At 35.9% G+C, this 12654-nt stretch overlaps 1 protein-coding gene across 2 annotated transcripts in view; it reads right to left on the bottom strand.

The window, feature by feature from the left end:
• CDC42BPA (CDC42 binding protein kinase alpha) overlaps positions 1-12654 on the bottom strand; it is a 312993-nt gene that overhangs the window by 187518 nt on the left and 112821 nt on the right. For both annotated transcript variants that reach the window (XM_023203616.2, XM_023203615.2), the window contains exon 5: positions 10409-10557. In XM_023203616.2, the coding sequence (XP_023059384.2) occupies positions 10409-10557 (149 nt within the window). The remainder of the gene's footprint in view (positions 1-10408; positions 10558-12654) is intronic.

Below are 12654 nucleotides of genomic sequence, written 5' to 3' on the forward strand. Positions count from 1 at the left end.
TTTTTTTTGAGACGGAGTCTTGCTGTCACCCAGGCTGGAGTGCAGTGGCCGGATCTCAGCTCACTGCAAGCTCCGCCTCCTGGGTTTACACCATTCTCCTGCCTCAGCCTCCTGAGTAGCTGGGACTACAGGCGCCCGCCACCTCGCCCGGCTAGTTTTTTGTATTTTTTTAGTAGAAACGGGGTTTCACCGTGTTAGCCAGGATGGTCTCGATCTCCTGACCTCGTGATTCGCCCGTCTCGGCCTCCCAAAGTGCTGGGATTACAGGCTTGAGCCACCGCGCCCGGCCATACATGCCATTTTTAAAATGTACGTGTGTGTGCATGTATAGTTCTGTGCAATTTTATCCTGTGTATAGAGTCATGTAACTACCACCAAAATCACAACGTAACTGTTCCATTATCACAAACGAACTCCCTCACACTGCCTCTTTGTATTTCTACTCACTTCCCCATTCATTTTCCCCCAGGCCCTGTCCCCTGGAAATTATTCATCTGTTCTCTATCTCTGTAGTTTTGTCATTCAAGAATGTTATACAAATGGAAACATACAGTATGTAACATTTTGAGATTTAATTCTTCTCACAAAGCATAATACCCTTGAGGCCCCTCTAGGTTACTGTACATATCAGAAGTTCATCCCTTTTTATTGTTCAGTAGTACTCCACTGCATGGATATACCAGTTTTGTTGAACTATTCACCCACTGAAGGATACCTGGGTTGTTTCCAGTATTGTGCTACTACAAATAAAGCCACTATGAACATGCAAGTACAGATTTTTCTGTGACTATAAATTTTGACTTGTCTGGGATAAATGTTCAAGAATGTAACTGATGGGTCAGATCATGTTACATGCTTAACTTTTTTTAAAAAATGTCCAACTGTCTTCCAAAGTAGCTGTGCCATTTTCTATTTCTACCAGCAACATGTAAGAGATCCACTTTCTACATATCCTTGCCAGCATTTAGTATTATCTACTTTTTTATTTTAGCTATTCAAATAGGTGGGTAATAATATCTCATTATGGTTTTAACTGTCATTTCCGTAATATTCAATATCAGTATATTGAACATCTTTTCATGTGCTTACTTGCCATCTCTATCTCCTCTTGGGTGAAATGTCTATTGTCTCTTCCCTATTTTGTAATTACATTGCTTGGGCTTTTTAATCGCATTTTGAGAGTTCTTTATATAGTCTAGATATAAAACCTTTGTAAGATATGTTGACAACTATTTTCTCCCATTTTGTAGCCTGTCTTTTTATAGTGTTAGCAGGGTCTTTCATTGAGCACATAATTTTAATTTTAATGAAGTCCTATTTATTCATTTTTATTGACTTTTTTTTTGTCATATCTAAAAACTCCTTACCAAGCCCTAGATCCAGAAAATGTTCTCCAATATTTTCTTCTAACAGTTTTATAGTTTTATGTTGTACATTTAAATCCTTGACCCATTTTGAATTAATTTTTGTATTTATGAGAGCTTTGGGGAAGTTATTTCGGGTTTTTTTGTTTTTTTTTTTTTTGGTCTCTTATTTGAGCACCATTTGTTGAAGATTATTTTTGCTTTTGCACTTTTCTCAAAATCAGTTGGAAATACCTGTGTTAGCCTAGGTCTGGTACTGTGTACTTATTACATCGCAATTATCTCTTGGTCTTAAGGTGGCAATACAGTATGGCTTAATATCTGGTAGAGTGATTCTTTCCACTTTATTCTCCCTTTTCAAAATCCTTTTAACTACTCCAGTTCTATTGCCTTTCCACATAAAATTTAAAATAAGCTTGTCTCTATCTAAAGAAATCTTGCTAGGATTTTGAGAGATTGCATTAAACCTATAGATTTGCTACCTCACAAAAGAACATGAAAAAAAAAAAAGAATAAAGACTAAGCCTGTAGATTAATTTGGGAAGAACTGACATCTTTAATGTTTAAAGCATTTCAAATCTACTAGCCACTCATTATTTCTAATTCCTCCAAACAGTATTCACCAGTATTATTAGCTGCTCTATTAATATCATTTTTCTTCACTCCTCAATACCACTGCATCATTTCCCCGCCTCCTTCAAAAGGGAGAAGGCTACTGGGGTAATTCTCAGTAGAAAACAATAGTAATAGCCCCTTTGAGTGTTTATCTTTATAACATCATAACGTTCTTAGGTTTCTCAATAAAATAAGCTGTTATTTTTCCAGGCAGTCATTTAACACTTTAATTAGCATCTTTGGAAATCTTTTCATTGTTACAAGAGAACTTGTTTTTTTTTTTTTTAACAAAAAATTCTTAGTTGCTGTACCTTCAATTGAGGTATGAGTTATTAAGAAATTATTTTAGGCAGACAGACAGGAAAAAAAGGGGTCCTTGGAAGATTTTTCCAGCTCTTATCTAGCATGAAAGCCTTGGGTCTTAGACTCTGGCTGGCAAACCTTGATATGCAAATGTTAGCCATTAGAAACTGGGTCCACCTAACATGGCGATTACCATCCGTTGTCCTCTTGCCCTTGCCCTAACATGTGCCTGGCAGTATGGCTGCTCCCATACATCCCCACGTGTGTGAAACATCATGGCACCCTGCATTTGCATATTAAAAAGAGAGGGTGGGAGGGCCAGTTTTTTCACGGGCTATGTGCATGAAATGCCAGGTCAAACCAATCCCCTGAGCTCTATGCAAATCAGACACCACCTCCTCCAGCCATCCAATATAGCTGGCTGATACTACCTGAAAGCGGGGTTCTGTCTCTTGGCTTTGGAGCCCCCCTTCCTCTGTCTCTGTAGAGGGGAGCTTTTTCTTTCTTTCCTCCCCCTTCTCTCTTGCCTATTAAACGCCCTGCTCCTTAAAATTACTCCACGTGTGTCCGTGTTGTTTTTTTCTAATTCGACTCAAGAGAAAGAATCTAGTGTTCCTCCACTCATCGGAGCCATATCACAATGATAAAACATGTTGTTTTGAAATCTAAGTTTTAAAAGATTATGGGGAGACTTCCACTTCCAGTATGTAAGGAGTCCAGAAGTCACCACAGTGTCCTAACAAAAAGTACAACCCTGAACGAACTGAAAAATCAACTCTTCTTAGATATGTAAGAGAAGTAAGGTCACAGGGCAAACTGTTGTCCCCAAATTGGACAGACAGGTGGCTACGGAGAATCACAACTTGGCAGTTTAAAAACCTATAGCAGAAACCTTGCAGGGAACCAGTGCCTGGTTAGGAAAACCTAAACAGTGATTAAAGAATTGCTGCAGGTTCAGTGTGGACAAGCCTGTAAGACTAAAAACTCCAAAGGTGGCCCAGTCATAGGGAGGCCCCACATTTATTTTTGAGTTTTACCACCAAGAGCTCAACCATGTCCTCATAGTGAATACCAGAGAAACATACCCTCATGCTTCCAACAGAGGGAGGAGAAAAGAGAATCTCTGCTGCATTCTGAAATATGCCAGAGTATTTTCTTCTTAAGAAGGCCTGCCCTCAGGAGAAACTATTTTACCAGAGTCTAACTTGTCTGGAATTTTTCAGAGCCTAACCTGCTGGGGTATTATCAGAGACTAACGTTCCAGAAGGAGGGGCAGTGCCCAAGTCTGGCACCTTCTAGCCATCCTGTCCCAACTAAGCAGGAAGGCAGGAAGGGAGGTACAGAGGTGGCAGGAGTACTGAGAAGCTGAGAAGCCCTGGTGTTCACAGTGCAGTCTCACAGCCTCACTAAAGACTGGGACCTAATCATAGGACTACAGAATGGCCCCTTACCAACACATACATGCACACACACGTCCCTTGCCACTGTATCAATCAAAGCCTACTTACTGCAATTCCTTTTGCCCAATATATTGAGAAAAGAAAAAGAGCTCAAAGCCGCCTGAGCTATGTGAAGCATGCAAAATTTATTAGGCAAAAGCTTGGCCATCCTCAAGCTTTGGGCTCAAAGTCTATACTTATTTTCTAATCTTGTTATTTAAGGTTAACAACATGTCTGCCTTTCAACAAAAAATTACAAGGCATACTAAAAATGGGACAAAGAGACTAGACAGACATCAAAATGAGTCAGATATGGCAACAATGTTGCAATTATCAGACCAGGAATTTTAAAAACTATTATTGATATGTTAAAGACTTTATGGTTAAAGTACGCAACATGCAAGAACAGATAAATAAGATGGAAAGTCTAAGAAAGAATCAGAACTGTTAGAGATCAAAAACACTGTAACAGAAATAAATAATACTTTTGATGAGCTCGTTAGTAGACCAGACATCACTTAGGACAGAATCTCTGAGCTTGAGAATATAATAGAAACTTCAAAACGAAAAAAGCAAAGAGAAGACTGGAAAAAAAAACCAAAAAAACAGAACAGAATATCCAAGAACTGTGGGATTACTACAAAAGGTATGAGTTACATGCAATAGGAATACTAGAAGGAAAGGAATGAAGCAATAATGTCTGAGAATTTTCCAAAATTTTCCTACATCAAACCACAGAGTCAGGAAATTCAAAAAGTATCAAGCAGGATAAATGTAATCCCCCACCCCCACAAAAAAAAAAAAAAAAAAACAAAAAAAAAAAAAGAAACCCCCCCCCCCCAAAAAAAAAAAAAAAAAAAAACAACTATACCTAGGTACACCACTTTCAAACTACAGAATACAAAAAAAAAATAAAGAAAAAAATCCTGAAAGAATCGAGAGGCAAAAAACACCTTACGTATAGAGGAACAAAGATAACAATTATATCTGATTCCTTAGAAACCATGCAAGTAAGAATAGAGTGAAGTGAAATATTTAAAAGAAGAAGAAAAAAAAAACCTCACCAACCTATGATTTCATATGCTGCAAAATTATCCTTCAAAAGTGAAAGAGAAATACTTTCTCAGACAGAAACAAAAATTGAGGGAATTTGTTGCCAGGAAAACTACTTTTCAGGAAAAATTTAAAAGTTCTTCAAAAAGAAGAAAAATGATATAAATCAGAAACAGAACTATGTAAAGAGAGGACCAGCATCAGAGAATGAATAAGTGAAGGTAAAATAAAAACTTTTATTTTTTATTTTTAATTAATCTAAAAGATAACAGTTTGTTCAAAAGAATGGCAACGATGTATTCAAATATGAATTCTTACTTATGCATGAAATAAATGACAGCAATGATACAAGGGACAAGAACCAGAAATTAGGATTACTCTGTTATTACACGGTACTTCACTATCCATGAAGCAGCACCATATTATTTCAAAGTGGGCTGAGATTAGTTGTAAATTTATATTGCAAACTCTAGGGTAACCATTAAGAAAAGTTAAAAAAATAGAAGTATAATTGAAATGCTAAAAAGAGAGAAGAAAAAAAAAAGCAATCATATAAAATGCAGCTTCATTCACAATTGCTAAAACTTAGAAGCAACCAAGATGTCCTTAAGTAGATAAATGGATAAACTGCGGTACATGCAGACAATAGAATGTTACTCACTAAAAAGAAATGAGCTGTCACACCTTAAATATTGCTAAGCAAGAGAAGCCGATCTGAAAAGGCTATAAACTGCATGATTCCAACTATATGATATTCCAGAAAAGGCAAACCCATGAGACAGTAAAAAGATCAGTCATGTTCCGGGGTTAGCGGGACGGGAGGACTAAAGAGGTGGAACACAGAACATTTTTAGGGCAGTCAAATTATTCCACATAATACTATTATGGTGGATATACGTTGTTCTGCATTTGTCAAAGCCCATAGAATGTACAACACCAACAGAGAACACGAATGTAAACATGTAAACTACGGACTTAGGTGATAATGAAGGGTTATCGATGTTAACAAATGTGCCACACTCTGGTAAGGCATGTTGATAGTGGGGGAGGCTGTGCATGTGTGTGTGGTGGGCGGGAGGAGGTCTAAGGGGAACTCTATATTTTCCACTCAATTTTTCTATGATCCTAAAACTGCTGTAAATAAGAAAGTTTATTAATTTAAAAAGTATATATGAAAGTGTATTCACTTAGAAATTGAGCTCTCATTCCTACCCCATCCATCCCATTTTCTCTCCACCCTAGTCTCTTTAGGCAACCATTTTTACAACTGCCAGCGTATTCCAGCAGTTGCAAAACTTTCCTTAGGAAATGCAAGCAAATTTAGAAATATATGCTTATATCCCCGCATTTCTTAAGTAAAATTTAGCACACACAAAAGCTTATGAAAAATGCTGCCCAACGAAAGGAAGGGAAAATCAGAAATGAAAACTAAGGAAGAGTAAGAAATATTCTCAATAGACCTAGACAGAAAAATGTATTTAGAATTATAGAACTGAAGGATGAAACTATTTTATTTATAACAATTTTAATGCCTCAAATTTATAATTCAAAAAGATGTTTCCCTAATTACAATGGCATATTTTCTATACTGTCAAAACACTTTCATATACACATTTCATCTCACCTTCCCAATACCCTGGCAAAACAAGCAGAGTAAATGTCATTTATTATCCTCCTTTAACAGATGGGGAATCTGATAGGTGATGGAATTAAATCTTCTGATTCCTAGTCCAGTGCTTTTTGATTACTCAATATCAATAGAAATATTTTGGTTTAATTATTCCTACCATTTACTACTTTCCATTGCTCCTGTTAAACCTTTGTGCAAATTTTTCATATGCAAGTTTTTGTGCTGATAGAAGACAAACAACACACTTTTACAAGTCTAGAAACAAATTTCCTCAAAAAGAACACAAGAAAAAGGAGAGTATTTCCTTCCTTAAACACGAGTCTCAATATTCCCTTTTTGTATTCTCCACTTCCCTATATTTTAAGTTCATGAATTATAAAACATTAGGAAATTTGATAAATTTCATAAAACTCTAAGACATGAAGACATGAAATTTACCACAAAATAACTAAACATTTCGTTGCCTAAAATTCATTGTAGTTTATTAGCTACCAAGATACAAAGTCTGTAACATTCAAGAGTTCCATGATAAGAACCAAAATCTGTCTTTAAAAATTAATCTCCTACTAAACTCAACATGAACTCTTTTCTCTAGCCAAACTAGTCTATTAAGTATTTTCCAAAACTACCATTTGCCTGCTTATGTGCTTTTCTCCTACCATTCACTTATCTTGAATGCCTTCCTATCTGCCTACATACAGTCTCTTCTCATTCTTCAAAGCCCCACCATTAAAGTCTTCTATGAAAAACACGATGTTGTGCAAAGAACATAAATCTTGCAACAAGCCTAACTTAGATTTTAATCTAGGCTATGCTACTTACTAACTAATGTCTCTGAAGCTGGGTTTCCTCATCTATAAAATGGGGCAACATCCATTTTAGATGACATCTAAATCACAGAATTTGTGTTGGAATACAGTGAAGAACACAAAGAGTTAAAAAAAAAGACTAGAACTGATCATTAGAAATAAACTTATTACTCATTTCTTGAGCTCACTGTAACTTGCTTGTATAACTCATTTAGCAATCCACAGTCTGGACTCACTCCGTCATCTCTTACACTTTGGCCCTAAATGATTATTTAACTTGTGGCATTTTAAGTTTTATTTCTCTCTTAGGTTTTGTGTCTCCAAACAACTGAAACCTTTTCAAAAGCCACAACTATATGCTTTACCTACTTACTTACAATTCCACATAGTTTTAGCACGTTACTTATAAAAGAGGACTCAAAAAATATTTCCTCAGTAAAGCATTTGCTGAAAATAATCTATCCAGAAAATGAGAATAACATTTTAAGAAGAGCATTAACACAATGGAGCATCCACGGAAAGGTAAAAGGAAAGAAAAGGAGGGAGGGAGAAGAGGTGTGGGAATGGGCAGAGTGTGTGGCGTGGGGTTAAGACAAGGAAGATAGGAAGTATATTCAGATTGTGATAACAGAGAAACTAGAGATGTTTAGCTGTTTAACCTAAAGAAGACTTCAGAAAGCATGATAAATAGAAGACACATAAATTATATGTGACTCTAAAAGCAAAACTAGGATCAATGACTAAAATAAAAAGAAATTCAAGGCTGGGAGTGGTGGCTCACACCTGTAATCCCAGCACTTTGGGAGGCCAAGGCGGGCAGATCACCTGAGGTAGGGAGTTCCAGACCAACCTGACCAACCTGGAGAAAACCAGTCTCTACTAAAAGTACAAAAAATTAGCCAGGCTTCACGGCGCATGTAATCCCAGCTACTCGGGAGGCTGAGGCAGGAGAATTGCTTTAACCCAGGAGGCGAAGGTTGTGCTGAGCCAAGATCACACCAGGGCACTCCAGCTTGGGAAACAAGAACAAAACTCTGTCTCAAAAAAAATAAAGAAAATAAATTCAGCTTAATATAAAATAAAATTTTATAATATTAGAGCTGCCCAACCATGGAATAAACATGATTCATTTAAAAGTACCTTGTAAAATTAAATATACTTAAGCATAGCTCAAGGTTGAAATGGTTTTCAGTCCAAATAACAGTATCTCTTAACAAGCCTGGCAGAATGAAAGATATTAGAAATACCTCATATTTACTTTCATCAATCGAGGCATATAATTTTCAGAAGTAGTTATTCCTTGTCAAGAATTACATATAAACTGGGTAAAGTCTCTCAATTCCACAAGCCTAAGACTCTATGTTTTGTAACATTCTTCAAATATTCAACGAAATAGTACTTTCTGTAAGTATTTTTAAATGATAGTCCTCAGCTAGGATTTTGGATTACTGTTTAAACCACAAAATAGCATTTTGGTTTCTCATTATATAAGTGACTCTTGAGACCACAATACCATCTTTAAAGCTGCACTGTGGCCAGGAGTGGTAGCTCATGCCTCTAATCCCAACACTTTGGGAAGCTGAGGTGGCAGGATCACTTGAGTCCAGGAGTTCAAAACCAGCCTGAGCAACACAGTGAGACCCCCATCTCCACAAAAATTTAAATTTAAAAAAAAAAACAAAAAAAAAAAAAACTGCATTGTCCTTTACAATTTTCAAAGCATTTCCATATCTTTATTTTCAATGAAAACTATGGACAATCAGATACCCACAGAGAAAAGCACATGAATAGGCAAGAGCCAAACAGAGATATGATAAAATACAAATTGTTTCATTATTCTTCCTTTAATAATGTCTTAGAACTTCAATACTAATTAAATAAAACAGTGATTAAGACACCCACATCTTAAAAAGCAAACACTGAAACAGAAACATTCTACTCCTGCCACATTCATGTTCTTCTCAGAGATCACTCTCACCACCCAAAACTTAAAAGAAACAGTCACTGCTGTCTTAGAGCATAGTTCTCAGAGTGCGGTCACTATACCAGCAGCAGCATCACCACCTGGGAACTTGTTAGAGATGGCAATTCCCCAGCCCCACCCAACCCACTGAATCAGCACTTCTGCAGCTGACTCAACAATCTGGGTTTCAACCAGGCTTCCTCCATAGGATTCAGATGCATGCCAAAGTTTGAAAAGCACTCTTAGAAAATGGTTTAGTTTATTTCTAACTTGGCAGTATCCCTTTACCTACTTCTCCTCAGCACCTTTCTCTTTCTCACATTTTGCACCATCCAAAGATACTCTCATTTGAATGATTAATTCACCAACAATGTTCTGCTCTTTCCTACTTTCCTCTTAAAATGTGAGGGTACCTTTTAAATCATCCCATATATCCTTAATTTATTTCTTACTTTTTGTGTGTCCTTCCAAATTCATGTTGGTATTTTTAAATTTTTTAAATGTAAATTATTAATAGTTTATAATAAATTACTCTATGAACATCAAAATTATCACTTTCATACAAAAAATCTCTTTTGACACAATCCTTGAAAGTATTTTCTTGAGAAACATAAAATATATAATACAGGACTTATTTAGCAAATGAAGCTATGACTTATGGTCTAGAATTCCAGCTAATTTAAATATATAAGACTCAACTATAAGAAAACTGACCAATACATACTCCTTTTGAGATGGAATTCATATGTACATTTAAACAAGAGTGGTTTTTAAAGAAGTAGTTTCTAGAAATGCTGACTGGAAGTGAGAACTTTTTTTTTTTTTTTTAACAGATTTAGGGGGTACAAGTGCAGTTTTGCTACACGGACATATTGTGTAGTTGTGAGGTATGCAATATAGCGTACCCATCACTTGATAGTGTACCCTGTACCCATAGGCAATTTCTCATCCCTCACCTCCTCCCACCTTTCCTAGTCTCCAATGTCTACTATTCTAGGAGTGAGAACTTTTAGATCCTATACACGTACATGTATGTATAAGCAGGCACATCGGTTCTGTAATGCTGACAAATAACAACAAAGCAAAACAACCAAAATCATCTGAAAATAATTTTTTTTGGTTGACGATAAATGTATCCAAGACCATAATTCATAAATCTGGCAGGATATAGACCTTTGTTGCTAGATATTACATAGTAACTCACAGTTAGGTACAATGAAGGACTGTCTTACCTGTGTACATAATGTAGCTGATGAACTGAGTCAATTGCTATCACCATCTCAGCCAAGTAAAATCGAGCCATATCTTCAGGCAATCTATCTTCAAATTTGCTGAGTAAAGTAAGCAAATCCCCACCAACATAATAATCCATAACCAGGTACTGTGAATGAAAAAAATAAAATGTACTCAGTAAACTAATAAGAGTGAAAGATTAATATACTGTATCCCAAGGTCAAACAGGACTGGGTCAAATATTTATGCAGTTAATTACATATGCAGCTAATTAACAAGAAACTGTGTAAGATGATGATCTGCAGTCATTACAAAACTTCCAAATTTCATACAGCAGTAAAACAAAATTTTTAAACACTGGGGCAGAGAACAACACAGGGTTACCATTCTTCTTGTTGTATTTTGCAAAGAGATAATATCATCATTATTATCATCTTCCAACAATGGAACACAGCTTTCCAAGATTTTAGAATAATGAACATTTGAATCCACCACCCCCCAAAAAAAAAACAATAAAAGAAAAAATTCAGCATACAGGATCGTCCCTACATTGAAAGAAATTCGTATTCATCATCATTATGTTTTCCTTATTTTACCTTGGATCAGTAAGAATTTTATCAGAACCAGCATCAGTCTATAGATCAGCATTTAGAAACCACTACTATGTAGAATATAGTAATTCTCACCATATGTTTCTCTTCCCATTTCTAATACTGTAAATATCAGAATGAGCTTTTCTCAGGTGTATATAATAAACAGAAGCCAACTAATTTTAGATATGGATGCTTATGGGTATGTATGTGGGTGTGCCAAAAAAGAAACGATGAGGATAGTACATCAAACTGTTCGCTGGGATTCTCTAGGTTGTTAGATTACAGCTGATGTTATAACTTTATGTTCGACATTGCTTTATAAACATGTATTACATATACGTGTGTGTGTGTGTATATTATATGTTATTTTTAAGTGAGGGAGAAAACTAGACATAGTGGAAAAATGGCTATTGTAGTCAGAGGAACCTGTATTCAAATACTGACTCCATGTTGTAAGTGGAAGTTGAAAAATTAATCTCTGTGACATTTCATTTTCTCTTCTACCTAACTATAATAATGATAATGTAGCACTTAGCATGAAGGCTAGTGAGTACAAGACACATGAATGTCATTAATAATGCCTTGAAATTAAGGTTTTATTACAGAATAAAGATATTGTTTCAGGGATATTACTGACTTGACATTAAGATTTAAAGAGTCTTGAAAAAATTCAAATTCCTTTTATTACTGTATGTTAAAATTATAAACATAGTAAATGTGTGTTAAACCAAAGAAACTAATTTCGCATATTTAAAGTCTTGAAAATTAGGGAAGCAGAATATATTTAAAATCTTGGTCTTTGGTCTACTTGCTGTATTTACTAGACCTAACGTTTTTGTTTGTTTGTTTGTTTTGAGACAGTCTTGCTCTGTCACCAGGCTGCGGTGCAGTGGCACGATCTTGGTTCACTGCAACCCCTGACTCCTGGGTTCAAGTGATTCTCATGCCTCAGCCTCCCAAGTAGCTGGGATTACAGGCATGCACTACCACACCCAGCTAATTTTTGTATTTTTAGTAGAGACAGGGTTTCACCATGTTGGCCAGGATGGTCTTGATCTCCTGACCTCGTGATCTGCCCGCCTCAGCCTCCCAAAGTGCTGGGATTATAGGCGTGAGCCACCATGCTGGGCTGGCCTAACGTTGAACTGACCTTATCCTGACAATTTACTTTTGATTAAAGTGTGAAGACTATTTTCTTATAGACAGAGTCTGTAAGACTAAAAGTCTAAAATAACTAGTTAAATAATACATTCTTTCTCCTCAATTCAAATGAAACGTCCCTTCATCATATTTTAAGATCCCAAATATACTCGTATCTGTTCCTAGGTAATCTATTCTGCTATGGTTACCTATTCCTATATTATTATAATATCATATTGTTCAGATCGGTTAATTTTATAGTAAAATTGAATATCTGGTACTCCTAATCACAAACTACTTTGAAAATATTACCCAACGTAGCTAAGGCATCTTTAAACAAGTTTTTAAAAAACATACACTGAGAGGTAATATTCATAATAGGTCAAGGATATAATCCTAACATAAAGAGCCCCTACCAACTGTTAAGAGAGGGACAAATGATCCAACAAAACTAGGCTAAGAATATTAACAGATAATTCACATAAGAGGCAACACAATCAGCCAGTTAATAC

Source organism: Piliocolobus tephrosceles, chromosome 1 (genome assembly GCF_002776525.5).
Source record: "Piliocolobus tephrosceles isolate RC106 chromosome 1, ASM277652v3, whole genome shotgun sequence".
NCBI lineage: Eukaryota > Metazoa > Chordata > Mammalia > Primates > Cercopithecidae > Piliocolobus > Piliocolobus tephrosceles.